This window comes from Lepidochelys kempii, chromosome 2 (assembly GCF_965140285.1).
Source record: "Lepidochelys kempii isolate rLepKem1 chromosome 2, rLepKem1.hap1, whole genome shotgun sequence".
NCBI classification, from domain to species: Eukaryota; Metazoa; Chordata; order Testudines; family Cheloniidae; genus Lepidochelys; species Lepidochelys kempii.
In genome coordinates this window covers 251,212,475-251,240,394 of record NC_136381.1, presented here as the reverse complement: position 1 = coordinate 251,240,394, position 27,920 = coordinate 251,212,475, and the positions used below count along the sequence as shown (strand labels likewise).

At 42.6% G+C, this 27,920-nt stretch overlaps 1 protein-coding gene and 1 long non-coding RNA gene across 3 annotated transcripts in view; one reads left to right on the top strand and one right to left on the bottom strand.

Moving 5' to 3' along the window:
- The window catches only part of NOM1 (nucleolar protein with MIF4G domain 1), a 28,523-nt gene extending 16,127 nt beyond the window's left edge, over positions 1–12,396 (top strand). Inside the window, exons 9-11 of one of the 2 annotated variants that reach the window (XM_073334555.2) lie at positions 6,667–6,798; positions 8,806–8,915; positions 10,263–12,396. In XM_073334555.2, coding sequence (XP_073190656.1) covers positions 6,667–6,798; positions 8,806–8,915; positions 10,263–10,440 — 420 coding nt within the window. In that variant the 3' untranslated portion in view covers positions 10,441–12,396. The remainder of the gene's footprint in view (positions 1–6,666; positions 6,799–8,805; positions 8,916–10,262) is intronic. The other variant, XM_073334556.2, reaches the window with a different exon arrangement.
- Positions 1,832–25,965, bottom strand: LOC140907785 (uncharacterized). Its single transcript, XR_012157622.2, has 3 exons — positions 25,882–25,965; positions 4,792–4,908; positions 1,832–3,440 (listed from the first exon to the last, which is right to left on the bottom strand). It is a non-coding gene; the product is annotated as an uncharacterized LOC140907785 (long non-coding RNA).
- Positions 25,966–27,920: the final 1,955 nt, after the last annotated feature.

Sequence of the window (27,920 nt, the reverse complement as noted above, 5' to 3'; positions counted from 1 at the left end):
TGAATCTGAAAAACCTGCCTCCAAGATGAGTGCCAGGTCTCCTCAGAAAGATCACTCAAAAAGGTTTACCCTGCCGGAGACCCTCCATTCTGCGAAAGTGTCTGCAGAGGTCTCTGTACTGAGGAATTCTCTATGCCTAAGTCTTTGCTTCCACTGTCCATGATACCGAAGCCTTGGTACCATTGAAACTTGGGCAAGAGACTACCAAAACTATGCACTCTACGAAGAAGACAGTGCACTCTTCATCTTTCACTGCCTCACTGGTACCTAGATCATCAGTAGAGCAAGTACCAGAACAGTAAGTACAACCCTCAGTACTTCTACGACTGGGTCTCACCAGGTCTTCACACAAGCTCACTCAGTACTGCAAGAGTTCAGGTTCTCAAAGAATCTGCTTGTTTCCAAGGAGCCTGAGTCTCCTCTGTTGCGTTTGGGACTCCCAATACCACAACCAGTATTATCTGTGGTATCCCACCTTTTGCCAGTACCAACATGTTCTGAAAGATGGCCAGTTACTCCTTCATAGATTCCAAGGACAGAAGAGACCGTTCTGATCATCTAGTCTGACCTCTTGTATAACACAGGCCAGAGAATATTCCCAAAATAATTCCTAGAGCATTTCTTTTAGAAAAAAAATCCTATCTTGGTTTAAAAATTGTCAGTGATGGAGAATCCATCACAACCTTTGGTAAGTTGTTCCAATAATTAATTACTCTCACTGTTAAAAAGTTACACCTTATGTCCAGTCTGAATTTGTCTAGTTTCAGCTTCCAGCAGTTGAATCATGTTATACCGTTCTCTTTTTGATTTGAAGAGCCCATTTTATTTGTTCCCCATGTTGACACTTATAGACTGTAATCAAGTCATCCCTTAACCTTCTCTTTGTTAAGCTTGAGCTCCTGAAACTCAATCACCATCTGCCCCTCCACCAGGCTATGAAGGGGAGAGTTCTTCAGACTCCCAGGTTTATATGCAGTGCTCTGCTGACCATCTGCCTGTGTTGACTAACTGGAACCTGCACTGTTGAGGGACATTTCCAGGCTTCTACCATCAAAGCCTGCCAAACATCCCACCCGTTATAATCAACCCTGCATGCCCCCTCCATTCCTGTGTGATCCTTCCAGTGGACATACTGGGATCCTTGGCTGCTTACCAACAAGAGTTTTTTCTGAAATGCTCAGTACTCATGTAAATCATCCCTTGATGACATTCTTCAGCTCCTTCTTTTCCTCCACAGCAATCTTTAAGGCAGGAGGATACATTCAAGGACCAGGAAAGGAGAGCTGATGAGGCAGCTAAGCCACAGTCTAATATTTCTTCTTCCTCTCCAGATGAAGCTATCATCCCCCCTGTCTCACATTGATGATTTCAAAGTTTCAAGATCTGATGAAGAGGGTGACAGACACCCTTCAGATCCAATTAAAAGAAGTGCAGGAGACACAGCACCAATTGCTTGACATTGTGCACACACCGTCATCAGCACGAGTTGCCCTTCCTATAAATGAAGGACTATTAGAGTCTGGCAAGTCCATTTGGCAGACTCCTACTACTGCCCTCCCTCCCAGCAAAAAGACCAGATAAAAAGTATTATGTCCCAACTAGGGGCTCAGAGCTTTTTATTTTCCCACCCCACACCAAATTCTGCGTCCATGACTAGAGTAAATGAGTATCATAGTCAACATCATTCAAAGCCTATGCCCCTTGACAAGGAGCACAAGCGCTTGGATCTTTTGGGGATCAAGAGTTGTTCCTCTGTGACCCTACAGTTCCCAACTGCTAACTGTCAGGAGAGTCCGAAAAAATACAATCACATTAATATGAAGTTTGGCTCTTTTATTGAACATCTACCACAAAAGCACAAAGAACCGTTTCAAGCCATCATTGCAGAAGGGCAGCTCTTGGCTAGAACAACCCTGCAAACTTCTCCGGATTCAGCTGATAGGGCAGCTCATTCCATTGCTACAACCGTAGTCATGTACAGGGTGTGACAAAGTGAGACACTTTTGTAATATTTTTATGATGATGTGTGCCTCAGTTTCCCTCTGTACTTTTCATTGTTACCCAGTGGTTGCAGAACAGTTAAATCTACTCTTGGGGCAGAGCAAGAGACATGAGGTGCTGTGTTCTATAACTGTCTGGGGTGGAATCTATGGGTTGTTAAAAGGACTGGCTAAAACTGATCCATATCAATGAAGAATTCTGAAAGACAGTGGGAACCCCAGGGGGCCAGGACATTCATACCTAGCAACCAATAATCAAGAGGAAGGAGATTTTCCCCCACCTCTCAGCAGGGAAGCAGAGCAAAGGCCCCAGCTCAAGATCAATGGACCGAAAGGTGTCGGGATACTAAAATAAAAGTTGGCTTATGGTAGTGAGTCAGCAGCTCTCACCTGGGACTGATGGAGAGAAATGGAGAACTAGAGGCAGAAAATGATTCTATGGCAGCTTGGCTGGGTGGAACACTGGCTTGGCCAGAATGAAGTATGTATTAATCTTTGTTTCTCTATGCCAGTGGTTCTCAACCTATTTATGAGGCCCACAATGTGTTATGTGGGCTGCAGGTTGAGAACCACAGCACCCCACCCAGAGACCCCTCTGCAGAGCAGGGCCAGGAGTTGAGCCGGGCACGAGCAGCCAGACCCCGCCGGGTTGGGCAGCTAGGACCCGAGGCATGGGGCCAGGAGCAGAGCCCCACATAAACCATGGGGGTGCTGTAGCACCCGTGCAAACCCCTAATCCTGCCCCCCTGTAGTACTCACCAGCCCCTTGCTGGCAGAAGCACTCCAGCAGGGCTGTCACACGCTGTCTCTCCCTCAGCCAGCCCCGCCCCCTGCCAGACCAGAGCTGTGCATTTTTATTTATTTATTTATTTTATTTTAAGCATACAACTGAGCTGCAGCCTGCGTGTAGCCTGCAGGTTGAGAACCACTGATCTGTGCTAATGTAAGCTCTTCTTTATCGTCTGTGTTCAACTGACTAATAAATCCCACTCTGTTTTGAAAAGGCTCCCTGGTGTCACTGCAAATACTTGCTAAGTTGCAGAGGTCCCTGAAGAATGTAAAAGTCTCAGACCTAGGAATTTATCTCAGGTGGACTTGCTGGGCAGAGCTCACAGTGTGAAGCAGGAGTGCTGGATCCCAGAGGCTAACTGTTGGATTCACTGAGGCTGGGTGGGCTACCTGTTAGAAAGAATCGAACCTCTTGGACATCTGGCACAGTGAAGGAGTTCCTCTGTTTAAAAGCTGGGACATAGCACAGATCCTGTGGATCTGTGACACAGGGCATCATGGCTTCAGTCCTCAGGATTTCCCTGTGAAGTCCAGAACACAGTAGAGGACCTCACTTTCGATGGTCTAAAGTTATTCGGTGACGCTATGGATGATTTGCTGCCTGCTTAAAGGACTCCAGAGTGATCCTTCATTCGCTGGGCATATATATGCCTGCAAATAAAAAGAGGTTTAGTCAATTTCAGATGGTGCAGAGATTATGCCTTCCCAAGTCTCCATTTTCCACAGACCACCAGAGCCACCTAGAAAAAAACCCACATTTCAAAAGGGAAAATTTAAACTGCTACAGCAACTTTGATCAGCAGCCTATGATGGCCAAACGTTCCTTTTGACTCCTCAGTTGAGAGCCATGAACATTTCTCTGATCCAGACCTGCTGCTGCACCATCTTACCTCACTCAATTTTCTACTTTTTGGTGATCGTCTCTCCCATTTTCACACCTCATGGATGCAGATTATCTCCAACAGATGGGCTTTGGAGGTTATAATTTTGATGTACTCCATTCAGTTCTACTCCATCCCCCCATTCCATTTCATGGACCCCTCTGATGAATCTGTTTTGAAGTAAGAGGTTCAGTGCCTTTTCCGTTTTGGAGCAGTGGATCCAGTTCCCACTCAACACAAGAGGGTTTTATTCCAAATACGTTTTGGTTCCCCATAAAGAAGGGTGAATGGAAACCAGTTCTAGATCTATGGATGCTGAATACCTTTGTCAAGGTACAGAAATTCAAGATAGTGACACTGTTCTTTCTCTAGATCTACTACTTTACAACCCTTAACCTTCAGGATGTGTATTTTCATATCACAGTACACCCTTATTTCATATCACAGTACACAGTACATGACAGAGGGTACCCTTCTCATGCTTCATGCTCAGCTGCACCTGCATTGCTTCCAAGCCTGCTTCAGGTCAGTTTATACACCCAATAGGGACAGTCTAAACAAACTGCTCTTTATCCCCTGTCATTATTCTAGTTTCCCTCGAATGGTGAAAGAATCCAGACAAAGCATATTCCCAGAGGTCCCCTTCAACCACCCCCAACCCATTTACATTTTAGTTTCCGACATGTCCCTCCTCAGATGGGGAGCTCATCTTCAGGACCATAATTTCCAGGGCAGATGGTCTGCCCAAGAGTCCACCTTACACATCAATGTTCTGGAACGCAGAGCTGTCAGACATGCCTGTCTGCACTTCCTATCCAGGATTCAAGGACAATCATTTCACTTAACGACAGAAAATAGGGCCAGTATGTATTATATAAATTGGCAAAGGGTAGCAAGAGCCCTTTCCCTCTCTGCAGAGGCCGTGAACTGTGCATAGCCCACAATATCCTGATCTGGGCAATCTACCTACCCAGTCTCCAAAACACCATAGCTAACAGCTTCAGCAGATGCTTCGCTCAAAATCATGAGTGAGAACTAGACAAATCTGTACTCAAACAATTCTTAAACTGGGGATATCCAAAAGCAGATCTTTTCGTCACCACAGATGATTGGAAACGCACACATTTCTGTTCAAGGGGAGGCTTGGGTTGCCACTTCTCTGGTGGGATGCTTTTCTCATCTCCTGGGCGAAGAATCTCCTATACACATTTGCTTTGCACTCGCTGATCCTCAAGATCCTAAACAAAGTCAAGCAGGACAAAGCCACGGTCATCTTGATTGCACCAACCTGGCAAATCTTTCTTTTTGACTGGCCATCGATCTTCCACTGACACCCAGTCTTCTCACACAGGACTCAGGGAATGTCCTTAGCCCAATCTGACTACATTGCGGCTCAAGGCCTAGCCCCCCATGGTTCTCAGTGCTAGAAGAATCTTGCTCCACAGCAGTTCAGGAGGTTCTGCTGAATGGTAGAAAAGATTCTACCAGAAAGACTTACCTTTAGAAATGGAAAAGGTTTTACCACTAGCATACTCACCATAGTTTTGTCTGCTAGTGCCTCTCTTATCTCCGAGGTGTTAGAATACTTACTTACTTTGAAGAAAGCACAGTTCGGTTAAAGTTCACCAAGCTGCCATCACAGCATTCCATTCTCCAGTAAAAGGTTTCTAGGTATTTGCTGCCCTTGTAACACTGAGATATATAAAGGGTCTGTAAAACCTCTTCCCTAATGTTAGACACCCTATTCCCATTTGGAACTTTTAATTTAGTTCTCAGAGCTTTGAAGAAGCAACACTTTTAACTGTTAACTTGCTCACTTATGAGCCTCTCCATGAAAACCGCATTCCTAATGGCTATTACCTCTGCCTGAAGGGTTGCAGAACTGGAAGCTTTAATGACTGACTGTCCTTATACAGTCTTTTTCAAAGATAAAGTTTTTCTCTTCAACCACATCCACCTTTTTTACCCAAGCTTACTTCAGCTTTTCATATCAATCTATCATTTATCTTCTGGTATTCTACCCCAAGCCTAATCGGTCAAAACAGGAAGCTGTCCTTCATAACTTGGATATCAGGAGAGTGTTGGCTTATTATCAGGACAGGACTAGGCCTGAGACTGGTTGTTTTTATGGTGGACAGAACTAAAGGGGTTCCAGGGACTATCCAAAGGCTTTCTAAGTGGGTTTCTGGTTGCATACTCTCCTGTTATGTGGCTAATGGACCTTACCCCTCTAAGGTTGTTGCTCATTCCGTGAGTTCGTACTGTGTCTGTAGCCATGCTAAAGGATGTCTGTTAATGGAAAAAAGCAAGGCTAATACATGGGCTTTGATTCACACTTTCTCCAGGCACGAAGCCTTCCTGGGCAGGTGCTCCCTTTGGCTTTTCAGTCCTACACACAGCCTTAGACTGAGTTCTGAAGCCCCCACCTTCTTTAGGGATACTGCTAATGAGTCACCTCTCATAGAGCACCCGTAGGGACACTACTCGAAGAATGAGAGGTTACTTCCTTGTATAATAACTGGAATTCTTAAAGATGTTTGCCCCTGTCAGTGCTCCACAACCTACCCTCCATCTGATCTTCCTGGGGCTTTGAGGAGCAGAAAAAATTGAGGGCAGTTTGCCCATGCAGCCCTATATATCCTTGGTATGAAGCATGAGAATACATAGGGTGCATGTGCAAACTGAAAGGGCACTGCTGCTAAAAATCTCCAATGGAAGGCAAGTACACACCCCCAGCAGAGGACCCAGAAGGATACACATCTCAAAGTACTCCAGTTACTGTACAAGGTAAGTAATGTCTCCTTCATTTTGGCTTCCAATGCATTGCAAATGATCAAACAACCTTATTAAATAAGTTTAATAATGTGTTTTGTACTTAATAGCTGAATGGAAAGGGTGCCAAGGTAGCTTTGAGAGCCTGTTGTGATCTAACATATTGATTATTTGACTTGAACTTCAATTTTTATTTTGTGTTTTGTTTTTGTTTTGACACCTAGATGACATTCCAGTTCAGTATATGGGACAAAATCCGAGATTTGGGAAACCTGTCAACCACCACTTTCTCCAACCTGGTTTCTCTGTTGGCCCACTTGCTAAAGACAAAATCACTCTCCCTATCAGTCTTCAAGGTCAGCATAGTCTCTATTAAAGTACTTGTGCGCTTCCACCTCATTTGTTAGTTTTGTGGTAAATGTGTGTGTGTGTTCCTTGTTATCTAATCTGTATTACAGTTGCTTATTCAGTTTTGAAACAAATTATTCCAAACTTCCTAGCTAAGGTGAACTTTACTTGCCTGTTTTCTAAAACTGCCCCAAACGTAGGGATCTGATTTAGTTTCATACAAGTGGTTTTAATGGCCAAACAGATTAGATTAATTTACTTTTTATTTATTTATTTTTAAAAGAACTGTGGCCCAGTGGTTAGGGTGCTAGTCTGGGACTTGCAACACCCAGGTTAAATTCCCTGCCCTGCCACGGATTTCCTGTGCAACCCTGGACAAGTCACTTAATCTCTCTATCCTACGGTTTCCATCTGTACAATGTGGATAGTAGCACTTCCCTGCCTCACAGAGGTGTTGTGAGGTTAAGTTAATTAAAACAGATTGTGAGGCGCTCAGGTACCCTGGTAATGGGAGTCACAGAAGTACTTAAGATGGCTATCCAGAAGATAAACAGAATTTGGGCTGTTGCAGACAACAGTAAATTATTTATTGTTCCTTTTTTAAAAGAGAATCTGAATTTAAAGAAATACACATCTTCCCCCACCCCCATTCCTATCTTTACTGGTGGCATTTCAGCCTCTTTCATGTATTGGATGTGCTGATGGAGTTGCTACCAGACAGACACATGCTCCTTATTGCTGCTGAAAGCCAGCAGTGAAGTTTGGGGCTATTACTGATAAGGATTGTTGTTGCTTTCCTTTGGGGGGGGCAGGATGCCAGACCATTTAAACAGTGGTTAAGACCTTGCTCCAAAAACCATCACTTGATACTCATGACCTTGATAATTACTTCCTTATCTTGAACCTTCCTGTTTTGAGGAGGGCTGTGGGTGGAACCCAGGTTCCACTGATTTCATCAGCCTCCCCTACATGCAGCTTTTGTAGTGGTGTGACTGTCAGCTGGGGGCAGGGGAGTGATGGTTTTTCTGAAAGCTATCTCAGTGCAACCCCCAGCATGGTTGCAGTTTTACTGGTATAAAGATGCCTTAAACTGGTGTAACTTAGGGCACATCTTTACTAGCAATGTGTGTAGTCATGGCATCGCGCTGGGAAAGAGCTCTCCCAGTGCTAGTAAAAAAAAACAAACACCTCCATGAGGGAAATAGCTACCAGCGCTGGGAGCACAACTCCCAGAGCTGGTGCACTGTCCATACTGGCACGTTACAGCACTGAAACTTGCAGCGCTCGGGGGTGTTTTTTCACACCCCTGAGCAAGAAAGTTGCAGCACTGTAAAGTGCCAGTGTAGACAAGCCCTTATTCCACTTCCCTTACAGGAACAAGCTCTACTGGAAAAACAGCATCCACACTAAGGGAGTTGTACCACTTTAACTGTACCAATATAGTTAAAGAAGTCCAACTTTTGTGTAGACGAGCCCTAAGCTCCTAATTCATTCAGTCTGGGTATGGTATAGCCACTGCATTAATATTCTTAATATGGACAGAAGTGTGGTGCCTATGCTGATTTTTAGTGCATCTGTCCGCAGCCTTTGGGGGCACTCAGATATGGCAGTGATAGTGTTGTAATGTCTATAAATAAATATATTTAAAAATACTGCTGTGCGTTAAGTGTGTCTTGGATTCACCTTTGGGGCCACTCTGCCTTAAATACTTTGAAGATACCTATCTCCTTGGTATCTGGTTGCCTTAGTATATCAGGTAGAGGTGACCAGGTTGTTTTTCAGTGGCTTCATTCCTTCCTGCGATGTTTTAGAAGGCAGTGTTGGACAATTGCCATGCAATCCGAGTGCACTCTCATGCCAGATTCCACAAGGTTCTGTTGTGTTGCCACTCTTCTTCAATATCTATGTGAGGTCATGATTAGTCTTAGCTTTTCCTCTCTCAACTGTCAAATTATGCAAGGCATATTTTTTTGATTTATAATTTATTTTTTATCATCCCTGGTCCTGTTAACTAGGTAGTTGAATTCAGTGAACTAGATAAACCCAAAGTCCACTTCTTGCGGCAAGTGTTATATATACTATTAATAAAAACAGACTTGGAAGAACTTACCAGCATTTTTGGAAGGTAAGTGATCATTGATCTTCCCAGAGAACATTTGGTGAGTAGTGATTGGACACACAAAAGGGATTTGCTTATTTTATTTATTTTAATTATCCATTGCTTACACAAAGCCCTTGACACCTCACTTCTTACAATACAAGCTTTTTTGTGAAAGGTCCATCTCTTCTTATACGTTCATACAGCACCTGGCACAATGCTGCCCTGGTTTTAATTGTGGTCTGTAGGTGCTACTGCATTATAAATATATTATGGAATTTTACACACAACATTAATACAAATTTTGAAATAATCAGTACATCAACTATCGCTATCAAGCAAGAACAATAAAACTGTTGATGCACAAAGCAGACCTACCAACCACCCCAAAAATCTTTGTGTGGAACTAGAATTCAGTCACACAGCAGAGTTGTTCTTGCTACAACATTTCCCTGTTGTAGAAAGGAAATAATGGAATTTATCGGGGGAAAGTTCACTCTCTAGCATTGCAGATCTTATCTAGAAATCTCTATTCTTCATATTAAAGGTGCAAGGGTTATTAAGTGAACACCTTTTAGAGGTAATCAGAGGAAATGTCTTAATCACGCTGAAGCAGCTAAAATTTAGACCTGATTCTTTCACTTACACGCAGCCGTCCATTGTGGGTATACAAGTGTCTATGACATTAATTTGGTTACAGTCGGAATGCTTTTAAGATCTCATCCACTCTACATATTGGAACAATGCTCAATAAGGGTCACAGGTAATCTGGTCTCCTGACATGTTGTATATTTGTACTGCAGTCAGGGCCTTAGTTTGTAAGCTATTCCATGAAGCAACTTTGCTTTTTTAGTTTGTTTTTAAAGAGCCATGGAAATGGTGCTATATAAATATTTAATAATGGAAGAGATAATAGTGTTTATTCTGTGGAATTAGATCTGCCAAAAATACTAAAGTAATAAAAGACAATGTTTACATTGGTAGAACTACACATAAAGTGGAAAGTCTGTATTGCCATGTACTGTCTTTCAAATTCTATTCTATCCATTAAAATGTGGGGGAGGTTTGCCACATGTTGCTTACATTTTTTACTATGCCCTAACTAATATTTTAAGTCAAGTCTCTTAAAAAATACTTTAAAATTCCAAACTACCTTTTGAGAAACAGATTGCATGTGAAGTATGTTCAACTGTTTGCCAAACCAGTGTAGGCCTGTACTTGTTAATATTAAATTTAAAAAAAGTTGGGATTTTCCTGATAAATGTTCAGTTTGGTTCTTCTCAAAACCTGACAGCATAGCAAAAGAGACTTTATAACATTGTAGGAAAGTAGGAAACTGGAATTATTTCTGATTTGTGTGTCTGTCTTTTTCAGGTTAACTGACAACCCAAAATTAGGAATGTTGCGTGAAGGTTTGAAGCTTTTCCTTTCCCACTTTTTCCTGAAGAATGTACAAGCACACAAAAGTGCTGAAGAAGCCAGCTTACTAAAAGAAAGAGTTGAACTAGTAAGCAGGACTTTGCAAGCCAGAGAATCCAGATTAAAACTGTAGTTTTATTTTCAAATGAGCTTGCATGGAAAATAAGGACTGCATGGAAAATAAGGACTTCATGAAAGCACAAAGCTAATCTTGACAATGTTTTTCACAGACCAAAGACTTGAGATGCTGAGCAGGATTGTAATGCTACAAAGGACCCCATGTTTTGAGGTGATGTAGGATTGTACACTCCTAAAAAACGGTTTCAACTTTGGGGGAAAATAGAAACATAGAATACTGAAGAAGGAAAAAAGTATATATATCTTTATACGTTGTTCATTGCTTTAAAAAGTATTGTCGTCCCCCATCCACCTTCACTTTGTATACCTCATGTTGCCAGTTATCATCAGGCAAGATAACTGAGTTTCCTTTAAAGTTTAGTTAATACCACTTAATCAGTCAGCAAGTGGTAGTGTTCAGCAACCCCAAGGTTCTAGCCTTCCTAATTCCTGTAAGATCATGGCGTAAGATTGGGTTTGATATTCAGACCTGTTCACTTTTTTACAGAATAAATAAAATCGAATTTTGTTTCTGTGCTATATTATGGTCTGAGTTTAATGTGAAAACTTTTTAATAACATAATCATATTATCTGTTGTAAAACAGGTCACTAGATGGTGCAGTCATTGGGGAGTAAGTCTTGTAACTACTCCCCAATTTTAAATAAAATTGAATCATAGAAGATATGGGTTGGAAGAGATATATTGATTAACTCTGTGCCTTGTTCACCTGCATCTCTATCAGAAAAAGATCTTTTGATGTTTCCATTATAAACCTTGGTGGACTGACTGAAGGCCTAACTTCCTCAGTTATATTGGGTTTAAATATCACAGCATAATTTATGCTAATACTTTAACCTAATTGCCTAGTGCAATTTTATTGTGCTTGTTTTGCTGCCTTCTAGTTTTAAAATTTTGCCAGCTGTTTACTGTTTGAGATGTAATGAAACTCTTAAATTCAGATTTTACTATTAATAGAGAGCAAGTGGTAGTTTGAAAGCCATCAGTTCAGTATCAGGCTATCTTCCAAAAGAGAATACTTCAGTTAATACCTACTCTAATATCCATCCAGCTGTTTGAAGGTCCCTATAATTTTCTTTGCATAACAGCTCATCGTGGACTGGGTGAAGTCAGTTATTTATATGTTGTTCGTTTGCAATGTTATACCCATGTTGGTCCCACGATACTAGAGAGACAAGATGGTGAGCTAATATATTTTAATGGACCAACTTATGTTGTTCCAGTAAAGCTTTCAAGCTACACAGAACCCTTCTTCAGGTCTGAGAAGGGTACTCAGAGCTAAATACAAAGTAGAACAGACCAGGACTCACCAACTCAGTGTCATCAGACCCTGCCATAACAGATGCAAAACCAACAGACATCTCAGCTGCTACAATGATCAATACCACCCCCCCAATACACCTTTCAATATCCATGGGTCCTACACATGCTTATCACAACATGTAGTTTACCTTATCCAGTGCAGCAAATGCTCCAATGACAAGTATGTGGGTGAAACCAGACAATTACTATGCTCTCAAATGAATTCTCAGAAAAATAAGACAAAAACATCCTACCACTTGCTGAACACTTTTCACAAAACGATCACTCTTTATCTGACCTCTCAGTCCTTCTTGTCAAAGGAAACCTGCACAACACTTTGAAAAGATGAGTATAGGAGCTTAAATTCATAAATTTGCTAGACATAAAAAATCATGGTCTTAATATTAAGACACTGGATTTATGGTTTATTACAACAATCTGTAACCCCCAACTCCCTTTTTTGTCCTATCACTGCAAAGGTGTTAACTGGCGACTTCACCTGGAATGATCTCTCACAATATGTATTAATTATTTATGATAAACAATCTGTTCTATCTTGTGGTTAGCTGTGACACTGAAAAGAGCTCTGTGTAGCTCGAAAGCTTGTCTCTTTCACCAGCAGAAGCTGGTCCAATAAAAATATTACCTGACCCACCTTGTCTTGCTTATATTGGATAAAACCATAGTTTCATGATTGTTTTTGCCACCTGTAGTAAATTTCTTCATTGTTTTTGCCAAAAAACAAAGATTATTCTGATATCATTAGGCCACATCAATGGCTTAGTGATCTAAACATACGTTTGAAATACTCTCCTTGAAACCATAGGTTCATGCCCCCAGATGCCATACCAATGCATACGCAATAAATCCCAGCGGGGTAACCTAACTCATCTTCCTACAGGTGTAAACAAAGAATGCATTATGACATTTATATTGTTGATTAATTATTCTGAATACCAATAGTGCCTGGTGCTATAAGGAGACAGTCCCTGCCCCCAAGGAGCCTACTGTCTAAATACACCAACAAACCATTTCAGGTACATAGAGGGTGATGGTGTTTGAAGGTGCACTCTCTCTACTCTATGGATGTTAAAAGATACCATAGCCCTTTTTTTGGAAGGACTGGGCCTACTCATAAAAAATGCACTTTTTTCCCGCTCTCCTGGAAATACAAACTTAGTTGTTTCTTTGGTGCTTGATAAAGTGCTTTGGGATCCATGACACAATATTTTAGTTACTGCTTAGTCACTTGGATTTCTGTGTTTTGATATCAGTGTGTGAGGCTCCCTCAAATTTGCCTCTGTCCAAAGAATTTGTTTCTAGCTAAGAACCCAGCAATAGATGTGTTTCATTGCAGTCAGTTCCCAATAAAGTCTCAATTCATTGGACAGTAGAAATGGTTGAAAACAAGAAAATGGTGAATTTCTTTTTTTCATTGTTTGTCAGTCTTGTTGAAAAATAAAATTAAAAAAATAAAATTTTGGAAGAAATTCTCCCCAGCTCAACTGAACAGTAGCATTCAGGCCCAGCAAAAGTGATGCCACCCAGAATGGCCATTAGGGCCATAAGTGAGGTTGTTATTGCCTTCGTTTGGGAAGGGCAAGATGCATGGAGCAGTGGACAAAGAAAATAAGACACAATCAACTTAAAATTCTCAGCTCTAACTGAAAATATTGTGACAGGTAACACCTACCATCGGAGAAAGAGAGAAATGTTTTTGCTTTCTTCAGTTTACTTTAGGCTATTGGCAGTACTTTGTATAGAGATTTCCTGTATAATCAGTCCATTTCCTCTTTTGTTAGTGTGGGTCTTTCACGCAATAACAGATGAGAGAGGAAAAAAATGTTAAACCAGGAAGATGTAACTGAAGCCACAAAATTGTCAGGGAAACTTTGAGCCACTGAAGTACCTTAACCTACTTGTTTACTTGATTTAAAGCTGAGGGCACCCCTTTAACACAGCCACACTGTCAAATGCTGGGATGCAGATAGTTCCCTGGGGAGTAACTGTGCCAAGCCTCAAATCCGCATTCCTGCAGCTGGAGTTACACTGACATAAACCTGCTGTAACTGTATAGAGATTCAGGCTGCTGTGAAATGAATGGAACCGAGCTAAGTACAAAAGCACTCAATTTAGGCCACAGCAATTGCCTATTACTTTCTTTGCTTTTGGGGTGGGCTGAGAGGAAAGTGAGACTGCGGGATGCTATTTTAACATATTTGTGGTTTAATATGTAATGAATCAAGACATGTAAACACACATTATTCCAGCTGGAGTTTGCCAGAAAGGCAGGGACAACCTTGTTCTTGAAGAAAATTAAAATGTCCCCCTTCAAAATAATCAAAATGTGACAGGCTGTTACTTCCTTGTCCAATTGCTTCCATTTGTAGTCAAAAGGGAATATCCTCTATTACCAATGGAAATTCTGCCTAGCGTTTTATGGTTCTGAATACATTAATTTGCTGCAGTTGCCAGAGGCACAGTTACTACTGCAATTAAGGGTGCTGGCTTTAACCTTACAGTTTAAAGTTACAATCAGTTTTTATTCTTTTTATAACTGAGACTTGCCTTTCCTGCTGTGTTTGCCTCTGACATACAACATAGCTACTGCTTCTGTTTCCAGCAAGAATTAATTTTGCCTATGACTTTTGTCAAAAAACATATTGATGTGGCATATTCTAAGAATCTTTTGAGAATATGAATTTGCAGGGGAAGTTGCTGAAATATGGTGCTGTTCCACATTGCAATGCTCAGAGAGCAACAAAAGTTGCCTTCAGAGAATTTGACCAAAGACGCTGAACTGGTGAAAGAGATTAACTGAGATTGAAAGTTCTAGGATATAGATCTGATATCTTAAATTCTGTTTCAGAGTAGCAGCTGTGTTAGTCTGTGTCTGCAAAAAGAACAGGAGGACTTGTGGCACCTTAGAGACTAAAAAATTTATTTGAGCATAAGCTTTCGTGAGCTTCAGCGGATGCATTCAGTGTGTTGCGTGCAGTTTAAACGATGGTTTTGCATGGTCCCCAAGGCAAGACTGGTATGACCTGCTGGGGGTGAGTAACTTTGGGGATGTCTTATTTGCATTTCGAGGAATGTACACATTCATTTACCTGCTGCATGCTGCCAATTCTGTGTTGTGGTACTGTCCCAAGTATGGAATGAAATTTTGAAAAGGAAAACATTGGACAACAATAAATTGAACACCTTTTTCTTCCCAGTAAAGCTTACTGTGCCAAGGCACCTCTTCTTCCTAACAGGGTTGTCTGTGGTGTTACTGCAGAAAGAAAGTGGCCTTCTCCAAAACTGGACACCAGCAGGAGTTTGCTATGGAAGTTACACGTCCTTCAGGACTTTCCTTCCACTTTGTGCATCACAGAATACAGCTTCGCTCATTTTTAAATATTACAATATTTAACACCTGCTGGCCTTTTTTCATCTCTAGAGTAAAAACTGAAACATGTTTCCTGCTCATTTGAATGAAACAAAATTGCTTTTTTATAAAATGGCAAAAATCCTTTCTGAGGGGCTAGGGTTTTTATTATTCCATGAATATAATATGATTTTCAGAGTAATGGAAAATACAATATATTGGAAAACCATACAGCTATTGTAATTCAGGCTCTTACAGCTGAAAAACTAATGGAAAATACTGGGAGATTTGCTTTAGATTGAGTCGAACCATAAGCATGATGTTTCACTGGTAGATATATTGCAGAATATTTCAGTCCTTCAACCTAGGTAGTACAGTCCACACAGATCTATTATCACGATTGCAGGGCCCGGCCCGGCCCCCCCTTTTTTTTAGTAGACAATGCGGTTTTAAACCCTTTCCTGGTTTTTGTATCAAAATTAACAGGGCAATAAAGTCTGTTTTCCCGCTTTGGCTGGAGTGTTGCACTGATAAATCATCCGCAAATCCCTCTGGCAGGTTTTAACACTATACCTGAATGGCCCAAGTTTCTGCAGGCTTTTCAACTTTCTGTTTTTCCATTGTCATGTGCAAGGGGGATGATAGCTGATATCAATTCTGTTCTGAAATCACAAGCCTGGCTGTCGTATCTGTCTTTGGCAAAGGTATGCAACTCAATACTCCACTTAAAACACATCTGGCATGGTTTGATTTGTATTGTTCTTCAAGTGAACTTCATATGTTAAAGGTTACTGCCTGGGAGGAAAAGTAGGCCAAATACATTTCTTTTGTGACAGGGCTTTCAAGCTAAATAAATATACAACTGACAACTGTTGTTCTAACATTTTATTGCACGCAATGCAGTATAGCTTAATGGCTGACTACATCCCTTGTGTATATAAACCAATATGGGATCTTTTGATATTGGGGATGACTGGAGTCTAGTCCTCTGTTTTAATGAGATAATCTGACCTTTATGGTAGGTTTTCCAAAGGCTGGGTCTAGTTTAATCTAGGTCTATTTTTCTGGGGTTTTTTTGGGTTTTTTTGCATTGACCTATCAGGAAATTGTAGATGGAGGTATCTGACTTCTACCATGTGTCACTTTTTGTGATTCATCTCCTGAAGGAACTTTCTCTTTCCCTCCAATAAAGTTTAGTTTACCTCAAGGCCTAGAGGCATACAAATCACAGCTGCCCCTATAAAACAGCTGTTCTGTACCTAAAACCTGTTGCAGTCTGCATTCTTACTTTAAAAATATGTGAATTACAGAAGCCTTCCACTGATGGATTCATGCACAAGTCAGGGTCTGGTATTACTTGGCTTCCTTAAGCTCATTTAAGTTATAGAAAGAAATGTAACAACCACCCAAGGGCAAGGAGTTTAAGAATGGGTAGCTGACAGCAAATCCTATTATGCACTTTAAATATATTTATTAGGACCTTTGTCCTTGGATTGTCAAACTCCTAACTTTATTTAAATCTGTTTCAAGGGCTTCAACCAGTATAACTTAAGTAAGTAAATAAATAGTAAATACTAAAAACTTGTCTGAGATCCTAAATCATGACTGAAACAAAAAGGTAGGTGTTAAAAATCACAAATAAATGCCTTTGATGAACAGGTATTTTAAAATTATTTCCTCTTTTACCTAAATGCCAGAACCTGAGTTCAGGCTTTGCTGCTTCTACAAAGATTGAGATCCCTGAAGTTTAGCCAGGGCCTGGATCCTGTTGTCAACGGCAAGGTTCCACCTGGCCTTGTCTACAAAGAGAATTCTATCCATCCATGTGTGAAATACACAGTGAAGGAAGCTGTCAGTCCATTTAGGAAAATGAGTAATATTAAAAAGGTCAAACATTTAATCAAATTACACACACACACAAAAAGTTAAGAACAGCCTTGAGCAGCCTCCTTCCCCTACAGCTGTAGCAGCGCCCATCATAATGAGAGTCTGGGCACTCTACTGAGGGACAGCAGGTTGGAGGGAGCCTCCTGTTTCCCTGCCTCTTTCACCATTGTGCCGTTCTGAAGTGAGAGTGGAGCTTTTCAGGATGCATGTGTGGATCATTAGCCAAGCTGGAACCAATCACTGGCCCAGCCCACTGGGACAAGGCAAATGTAGATATTGCTAATTTGAATTTCCTGCAAAAAGGGGGAGGGGAGCACAGCATTGTCCATGACAATTTTAATGAAAATTTCATCCCATTTTGCACCCAAAAACATTTTCAAAATATGAAATGAGAGAAAATTTTAATGATTGATTTTTCCCCAAAAAGTTATGTACAACTGTCATTACCAAAAGGTTCTGAAAATGACTGTCTGCATCCCTCACCCACCTCTGGATACGCCATCACTAATATTTTTATAGATTTAAAAAAATAGATGTTATAAACTCATAATAAAACCAACATTTTTCTGCTGGATTATCTTCACCTATTGCTATGCCATATTTTAATGCACCTGTTCTGGAGGGCAGAGGTGTACGGGGAACTGTGGCCTAGGTACTTTGTTGTTCTGCTGCATCAAGAATTGGAAAAAGTGCTGTGTGTGAAAATACAACACAGCCATTCTACAAAACAATACAGAGCTGTGATATGAACATATTGAACCATTGCAGAGACAATGGTGGTAGGAAGGCTTAGCTGGATGGAACAGTGCATTTGGCTAATGTAAATGGAGCCAGAGAAGTTAAGACATTTACCCAAAGTCACAGCGCAAGGAAGAGCGCACAGATCTCCCACATCCTAGTCCTGTGCTTTAATCACAAGATCATATTTCCTCCTGCTTCAGAATTTTACAGCATTTTTGGATTAATTTTTGTGTGTGTAGTTCAGTTCACCTATTTTATTTTAGTTTTGTTTCTCTCACCCAAGTTGAATGGTTTGTTTTTATGAAGCGGAGTAGGCAGGTGTGATTGGGTCATTTGGTTTTGGTTTTAAATGCGGTCTGGGGTAGTTTGAGTGCAGGGGCCAGGCAGCAAAGGTTAGGAAGCAGGAGATTGCTTTTTACTCAATCATGAGTTCCAAGCATTGCCTACAATGATAAAAGCTTTTGAGTGGAGCTCCTGGGAGCTGTTCACCAAAGATTCAGACTGGTGGCCTGCTCAGAAAAACTTGCAAACTCCTTGCCACTCAGTAAGTTGAACGTGACAAGAAGGCTTGAAAGCTGCCACTATTTATGTATTTGGTTCAATTGTTTTATCTGAGGTTTGAAACCAGCAAGAAAGAAGGAGCTACAGCAACACTGGAGTTGTACCACTGCCTTCAGTGGGGCCAGGATTTCACCTCCTGTGAGCCATCAACAAAAATGGTGTATTTACCTGCTTATATATTTCCTTCAAAAATTATCCCCAGGTCTGCAAGTTAAAGCGCTCTTTTTAAGAGCACAAAGGCCTGATTTGCAAACCCATATTTACACTGAGTGATACCTTGGGCCCAGATCCACAAAGATACTTAGGCGCTTAAACCCTAGAGTTAGCCACTCCGAAAACCCACTTGGCAGCCCTCCAACTCTGGGGTGTCTCACCTCACTTAGGCTATGTCTGCAATACTCCACAGCTTTCCACAGCTTATTCTGTAGGGGTGTTAAGACCAGTCTACCCTAAAGTGCTGCACTATAACCCACCCCCATGTGGATATTGCATACACAAACTAAAAAGGTTCCTAGTTCACATTAGTGTTGTCCTGTTGAAGAGAACTACATTAATGTGAACTAGGAACCTCTTAGTTTGTGCCTGCAGTGTCCACAGGGGGGAGTTACAGCGCAACACTTTGGGGCATGCTGTAATTTACACCCCTGGAGTCCAAACTGCGGTACAGTGTAGACAAGCCTTTAGTGTCTCAGCTTTTGTAATAAAAGTTCTCCAGGCTTCCATGTTTCTGCCTCAGATCACGTGCACTACTGCCTCACTCTAGGCATCCAGGTGCCCATCTCCCCCTGAGCCCCAGAGCAATCCACAAATTGGGGGAAGGTAGGTTTTCCTCTGCCTATCTCACCCATGGGACCCAATTGGGTAGGGTGCTCAGAGACCACCAGTTGGGATCCAAGTCAAAATCTGGCAGGGTGAGAGGAAGATGGTGGTGCCACCGCCCACCTTATAACTTTTAGCCTAGTCGTTAGCACTCCCCAGAGATGTGGGAGACCCAAATTCAATTCCCCTCTGTCTGAGGGGGTGAGAAAGGATTTAAACAAGGGTCTCCCACCATTCAGGAGACTGCTCTAACCATTGAGCTATGGGATATCATAACATGAGTCTCCCTCAGTGTCTCCTGTTGAAGCTGTTCCACTTTGGATAATACTTGAGTCATTGGTCCAGAGAAAGAAAGCAAGGAAGAAAATGATTCTACAGTCTAGGGGTTAGGGCACTGCAGTGGTGGAGTGGCCTCCCATTAGCCAGAGGGGGAAGAATCATTTCCTGAACCCAGGTGGGTGGAGCCAGGCCATGCTCACCCCTCCCATTAGAAGTTAAGAGGCAGGACAGGAAGTATAAAGGGGGGGGTCCTGGAGCTCAGCTGGAATGCAGCCACCAGAGAAGATAAACTCCTTCTGCTCGCTCCTGAGGCTGGAGACTGGAGGGGAGACTTGCCATGCTGAGGCAAACACAGGACAGTACTGTGTTAAGTGTAAATTATTAAAAATATAAGGGGAAAATTTAAAAAAAAGATTTGACAAGGGAAGGAAACTGTTTCTGTGCTTGTTTCGTTTAAATTAAGATGCTTAAAAGCAGCATTTTTCTTCTGCAAAGTAAAGTTTCAAAGCTGTATTAAGTCAATGTTCTGTTGTAAACTTTTGAAAGAACAACCATAATGTTTTGTTCAGAGTTACGAACAACCTCCATTCCCAAGATGTTCGTAACTGAGGTTCTGTCATTATTCATACACAATATCATGTACATAAGTTAGTCCTGGAAGAAATTTAGCCTTTTCCTACTTACACTTTGTTATTATTATAATTAAATATTTATATTACGACTGGGTTCCTACTATGCTAGGTGATGAATAAACACACACAAGAGAAAATTACCCCCCCAAAGGGTTTACAGGAATTTTTCCCTATATTTACTCATTTCACATTATAAATCTATATCCATTCATATTAAGTCTTTCTAAATTCACTTTATTCCCCCCACCAAAGATGGAGCTGATCACAATGGATCAAGTTGGCAAGAGCAAATGGGACAAATGCCCACTTTTGTCAAAAAAGTGGGGTGCAGTGCGGAGCAACATGCAGGGGGCAAGCAGAGATGCCAGCCCCCTGCAGAGGGGAGACTGGGCTGAAGGGGTGGGGGGTGGGAGGAAGGGTTCCAGTGCATGGGGGTCTGCCATGGTTCAAGCGACCAGTGACAACCTCAAGTGAGGGACCAGCAGGGTTTCAACTACCAATGAGTAGTGACAGCCTCAAGTGGGGGGCCCGTGGCAGGGTTCGAGTGACCAGTGACAGCCTCGAGCGGAGGCCCAGTAGGGTTTGAGTGACCAGTGACAGTCTGGGGGGCGGGGCACCTCAGGCAAGCAGCTGGGTCCAGCCCTGCAGGGGACTCGGGCAAGTGGCTGGGGCCAGCTCCACGTGGTGGCCTGTTTACGGTAACCCTACTCAGACTTGATAGAAAACAGACAAATCAGTAGTTACAATAAAGGTAAGTTTTGAAAATGGACCTAAGTCCAAGATTTCATTGCTGGATGCCTCTTTAGCTTGGTTTTGGGGGTGGGGAATTTGATGTTTTCACAACCAAACAACAAAATCAACACTTCCTTCCACAGAATGCTCTGGCATTTCTCGGTTTATACCAAAGGGGTTGGAGGATTGCAAGTGACTTCTAGTATTGGTGATGCCACAGAAAGATGCATTCTGGGCAGTGGTTAAAGAAATTAAATTGAAACAGGAAGGGTAGGTCTCCCTCCATTAGCCAAAGAGGATGGGGAGCTCTGAAGGAAGGCTGCTTACCCCAAGCCAAGCAGGGGAAGCGGAGATTTCCCTCTGCTTTTAGCAGAGAAGGGGGAGCCGCTGCAGTCCTCTCTACTCCCCTACACTTGAACCCCTGATTCGGACACCTTTACCAAAACAAAGAAATTCATGGAGAAAGAAAAGGATTTTAATATTGAAAAGATTTGTTACGTCTTTGCTGCATTCCCCCCACAGCCCTGTTAGTAAAGGATGTTCTTTGCATCAGTTCTCGGTTGCAGCACAGGTTCCTTGGGTTTACATTTAGCTTTGCAGCTCACCTATAATAATTAGATAGAACCCTTTTCACACTATGGGGGTCTATTATTCCTGTGCTAGAGTCCATCAGCTTTTCCAAGACAATTTTCCATCACTCTGCTGCAAAAATTCACTCCATTCCAAAACTTGATTTATACATTCTTAGCCCACAAGTTAATTGCAGCATTTTAAGTCAGTTCAGCAATTCTAAAGTTAGGAGATCGGGAAAATAACTTTTAGGTGTTTTTTCAATTATTCAGTTGCTAACCAGCTTTGTTTTCTAAAGCTGATGATATAAACTGCTGGTCTATAATATAGAAATGGCGTTGCCACAATCTGTGCTCCCCACTTCCAGCTTTCTTTAGCTGATCCTCTTCTAAGTAAACCCCTCATCTCCCCACCTCCCAAAATATCATGGAACTAACATGCCATTTGCTGCCATCACATGGTTTACTCTGCTTGTGTGTTCTACCCATTCTCCCACTGTGTGTGTCTGTCTTGACTATTTAGATTGTAAGCTCTTTGGAGCAGGAACAGTCTGCCATGCTGTTTGTACAGTACCTGGCACAATGGGGCCCTGTTCTTGGCTGGGCCTTCAGCACTACTGTAATAATGATAATAATAGTAAGAGACAGTCCTTGTCCTAAAGAACTTACAGGCTAAACAGATAAAACAGACAAAGGGAGTATTATTATCACTATTTTATAGATGGGGGAACAGAGAGTTTAAGTAACTTCCCCAAGATCACACAGGAAATACGTGGGAAAGCCAGGAATTCAACACAGGTCCTGCGTCCTAGTCCAGCACCTTAAGCACAAAAATCCTCCTTCCTCTCTAATCATCAGTGTGTGAATGATCTGTTATGGACCTTCATTTCAAACCTCCACCACATTAAGCAGTGTCTGAATATGGACTTCAAAGACAGATACAGGTGAAAATACACATTTTTCAATTGCCAAAATATGTATCTACATTGTTACCACTACACATTTATCAGTTCTATTTCAACTCTATCTACTAAATAGTATTAACAACAAAACTTTGTACTTATATTGCCTTCATCTGAGGCTCTCAAAGCACTAGACATAGGTGAACAAGTATTATCTCCACTGTGAAGTGCAAACCAAGACAGAGAGAGGTTAAATGACTTGCTCAAACTCTCATAGTAACCGTGTAGAAGAACCAGGATTAAAAGCAATCATGTGCTACAGGGGATTCTTGTCCCTGGAATGTCAGGTTGAAATTCTGCCGCCAAACTGAAGAGATGGTTGGACTGCACTGATAGGCACTCCTGGCTTAAAAGGGCTATGGCATCCCTGCCAGAGATGAGTTATCCCTGGGACTCATACACACACTTATGAAGAGCAATATCTTTTGCCTTTGAAATGGGCCAGATTGCACCAAATGGCAGCTGTTTCAAAATAGTGTTGTGCAGGACAATACCCCCGGACAACTTACAATACCTTCCCCCACCCTTTTAAATGACACAAGTGGAATGCTGGGCTCCACCATTGGTATATTTATCTATGTGATCATCTATAAATTCCTGATTGGTTTGGAACACTGAGCTTCAGAGGTTAAAGGAGATGGAAACAGGAGGGGAAGCTCTCCCTACACCAACCAAGGAACAGGAGGATGATGGGGAAAAGGCTGCTCAGCCAAGCCACGAAGAGAAGGGAGCTTTCTCCGCTTTCAGAAGAGGAGGGAGAGTAGTGATATCAGGCCCATCACGGACACAATTCCCACTGAAGTCAATGGACTTTGGATCAGGCCCTGCCTGAGAGTGACACCTGTGCCCCATTACAGTTTTCATACCTGGGTAGAAAGATTAGATTAGAGCAGAGGATCTCAAACTGTGGTCCACAAGCTCCATTGAGGTGGCCCACGGATAGTTTCCTCTAAGGTGTGTGCCTGGGTGGCCACACACAAGAGAATGAAGGGCCACCCACCTAATTAGTGGGAATAAGGGGTAGGTGGGAGGGGGCAATGGGGTGAGAAGAGGGGGTGGGGGAATTTGGGATGCGCAGGGCTGTGGCGGTCAGAGAAAGAGGAGACTTTCCCCAGCTCCAGAGCTGCAGCTACCGAGGAGAGACAGTCCTCCTTCCCAGCTCCAGCTCGCGGGCTGCTGTGGCGGGGGGGAAGAGATCACATCTATCGCATTAGAGAGGTAAGATTACGGATATTAAAATGTGAGTTGTGTGTTTTTATTTATAGAACAAAAAAAGTTAATTATTATTTTGTTTTTTATATAGCGCTTTTATCCAAAGCACTTTACAATAGTTAGCTAATGGTACAAACAACATTTGGAAAGAGCATTAAGTGGTCCACCGAGACCCTCAGCAATTTTCAAGTGGTCCGCGAAAAAAAAATGTTTGAGAACTACTGGATTGGAGGGTCTTCCCCGCAACTCCTATTTTGAATCACACCACAAGCAGCACTTGAGCATTCTCATCAGAGGGTCCTGCATCTGGAACTCGCTCCTCTTGATAGTCTTCCAGATCCAATCCATCCAGATTCATATGAACTTCAGAGAAAGACATACTCTGAGATGCTCTCATATGGTTTAACCTATTTGATTCCTGTTTTGACTATTCCTGGCAAAAGGTTAGTGACTGTGGACAACCTTATGTAATTACTCATTAACAGTTATAAAATAGCACTTACCTGCTATATCGCTACTTGCTTTAAAAATAAACAAACGACTAAAACCACCATACTCATTTCACATAAGCCTTTGAATAACTAACAAATAGCTACATTCCTGCACTGTCAACTGTGGCTGGAACTAAGGCAATGACCCAGAGGTGAAGGGTTCCATATCCCCTTGCCATGCATCTGAACAATCCAGCCACCCTAAGAGAGACAATATTGTGACTGAAGGCTGAAACTTTACCCTTTGCACTAGTTCTTGTGCCTGTGACACAATACTGTTGGAATTCAAAAAGTGGTCCAAAGAGATACCATATGTGCAGCAACAGCTATGCACAACTGGGGAATTAAAAATGGATTTGTTTCCATTTTTACTTTGGTTTTCCTTTGAGTTTTAATAAAACATTTAACATCTTGAATTTCATAACAGCTACTGTGAATGCTGGGTGATGACACTGCAAGCATTATCTTCACAGAGTTGGCTCATCATGCAATCATAGAAATCAGAGTTGGGAAAGACCTATTAGGTCACCCAGTTCAAGTGTCTCTTAACCTTTAACATACCAGGACTCGCTGGTAGTCCATTCCCATCTACAAGGGATCTACTTCCCCTCCCCCTTCAGCAATATGGAAAAGGCAGGGTGACTGTGACCCACTGAGTGCCACACCAACCCCTAAATTGAGAACCTATGATCTAATCCATAACCCCTCCACATAGTAAGGCCCCAGTCCAGCAACTGAATTAACAGAAGTGGTCCTTCAATAGAATCCACTCGGGTGCAAGGGCCTGCACAAATCCAAACGCAGGAATGGAACCTATGTTGTGATCCCTTAAGCTTAAAGGGAAAGGGTTATAAGAGAAAAAAGATTAAATATATTTAAAGTGTCTTTTTGAGAACTAGGTGAAAACAAGAAATAGATAATAAACTGTTACAGTCTTGGTGGAGTATAAAAATTGAAATTTCAGAAATAATCCATATTCCTTTAACTGATAAAGTACTTTGTTCATGTAGGTTTCATGGCAGGATGGCATAGATTATATATATGATTTCCCACTTGGAAGACTTTTAGCAAGGTTACCTAGAACATATGGATTCTATTTTCACTGTTTTGTTATAGCACTTAATTTGTATGAAATTGTTGGTTAATGACATCCATGCCTAAACGGTGTTGTTTAAAATAAAACGTCCATGAAAGGTCTTTGTTCATATTCAAGTACAGCAATGAAAATTTTAAGAGTCGTGTTGCCTATCCTGTCTTAGATGGTGACTGATCGAAAAATGAAATTAAACCCAGAGAGGGGTAGGACTAGAGGCCGCCTGTGTCTCTACCTCACCGGCCCTGCGTGCAGGGCGGGATTGTAGCTCTAGCCAGAGGTGGGCCTGAATCACAAGCCCGGTGGAAACCCGCAGGCTTTGGGGAAGCGCGAAGTTCCCAGCTGGCCCTGCACCCCCAAACCGAGACCCTGGAGCCAAACTTCCCCGCACTCTGTAGCGACTCAGGGCTGGAGCCCGCCCGGGCCTGGGGCTAGACTCCAGTTGCAATGTCAAAATAACACCCAGGGGAGGGCCAGGCCGGGAGGCAAAGGAAGCGCAGCGGCGGGTGTCCCCGTTAGCGCTACGGCCTGGCTTCCTCCCACGGGGGCCGCCCCAGGCCCTGCCCCTGGAGGTCACGCAGGCCGGCTGCCGCCAGGGCCCAGCCCTCTCGCCTCGGGGAGTTGGGAACCCTTCTCTGGGCCCGCGTTGACCCGCCAAGGGGGGAGCTGCGGCGACAAGACGCCGCAGGCAGCGCGGCCCAGCTGGCTAAAGCAGCCGCGGCCCGCTGCAGCCGCCCAAGCCCTAACTCGCCCCGCGCCTCGGGGCAAGCGCCGGGGCCCCCCCTACCGGTGCAAGCAGCGCTGCACGGTCCCCGCCCGCGAGAGCCGTTCGGAGCCGGCGCTCCCCCGTCTGCCCCCGCCGGGGGACGGGCGTCCGCTGCCCAGGCCTCCGGCGCCGCCCGGGCCTCGCGCAAATCCGCAGCGCCGAACGCGTGCAGCGCAGCGGGCCGCGCCCCGCGCCGCGCCGGGCGGGCACCCCGGGCTCGCGGGGACGAGCATCGGGCCAGGCTGCCGATCGCTTTCCCGATTTGGGGCCGCCGCTGCTTCCCTAGGCACCGGTGGCTCCTGTCGTGCGGCTGCTCGGTCCAGCGGGACCGTTTAAGGCCAGGATAGCGGAGCGTGGCGCATTTGTTAATGCATTCACTGTTAATCGCTCGGAGGCTTTCATCACACCGCACATGGGGATAAGGATTGTTACCCTGAAGCCAGGCCGGGGAAATCTTTAATAAAAGCCATTTCTCTCCTGTTGGGAGCAACACGTTCACTGAACCCCTTCCCAATGACAGTGCAAATTCACACACCCACCGAAACCCTTCGATACGTATTTTACGTAGGTTTAACTCCCCCCTCCCCCCCACGTCCAGTTTTGGAAACACCTGGAAAGCTGTAAAATGATTTACGAAGTGAAAGTGTTAAATGAGGCCACCAGCTGTAAGTCTGACAGAGCTTTATGGGTTTTATTAGGTGCCCTATTATGGAAAATAAACTTTAATCCGTCCATAAAAACAGAATCTGAAAAACATATTTGCCCTTGTAGTCTGGAACACTGAAGGTATTCTTGTGAGACGCTGGAGCTTTACAAAGAAAAGGAGTACTTGTGGCACCTTAGAGACTAAAGAGATTAGTTTTATTGAGAAAGACACAATACACCAGTAGGACTTTGATACATAGTCCATGAATAGCTGCCTGTAGCGTGCTAGGCTATTTTTTATACTCTTGAAACACATTTGGACACACACCTCTTAGGCAAACAGTAAATTTCTGCCTCAATCAGTTTTATTTTCCTGTTTAATTATCACGTATTTAACTATAAATTAATGTCATGGGGATGGAAATTTTCATATGCTAAACTCGCAACTCATCGGTTGTTCGTTCTTTGGAATTATTCTGTTATGTGTGTTTTGGAAAAGTTTGTATTTGTTTGGGTTTTTATCTATAAACATAAAGACAAATTCTACTGCTAATTTATGTCTTGACTACCCTCATAGACTTCCTGGAGTGTAAAAATCAGACACACACACATATACATACGCACACACAAATATTGATATGGTGAGTATATAAAATTAAGAAATATATTCCTAAATCCAGTGTGTCTATAAATTCTGTAAATCCCACTGCCTGGAGCATAGAGAATGCTATAAAATACGTGTGCAAACTGGAGTCATATTCTATATTCTGGAACCCATTAAAATACTTCCATATTTGTATGTAAGGAGGTTGTGCATTGAACAGATTTCTATTTTATTGAGTTATGTATATGGCAGAGTGTAATACTTATTTAATATCCCTCCAATGCAGCGAGGGTGCTAGAGTGCCCAGCTAATACATAAACGATATGCTTTATAGATTATATTTCGACGTAGCAACACCTGAAGAGCTCGGTGACCTAAAACTGTTTTTCTTATTATCATTAGTAACAACCTCATCCATGCATCAGACTGTATTTCACACGCCTTGTATGGCCAAATCTTTATAGAAGTAATTTATATGGGCCATATTGTTTTCATTTGAAAGGTTAACACGGGTTTGTAAAAAAATCACTTTTAAAAAGGTGTACGGGAGTGGAGACACTCCATATTTTATAGGCTATTATTCTTCCGTGCAACCTGGGATATACTTGAGAGTAATAATTTTGTGACCGAATTTACATATTCAGATACAGTTAAAAACTCTACGATGGTGCGAGTCTCTGGGTAAGAAGCAAAAAATAGCAAGATCGCCAAGATGTCATGTTTGCTGAGCAGTTCTGTCTGCAACCTCAGGCTGGAGGGGCTGTGCGCCTGAGCAGGGTTTGCTGGCACCAGATGATAGGATGAATGCTGC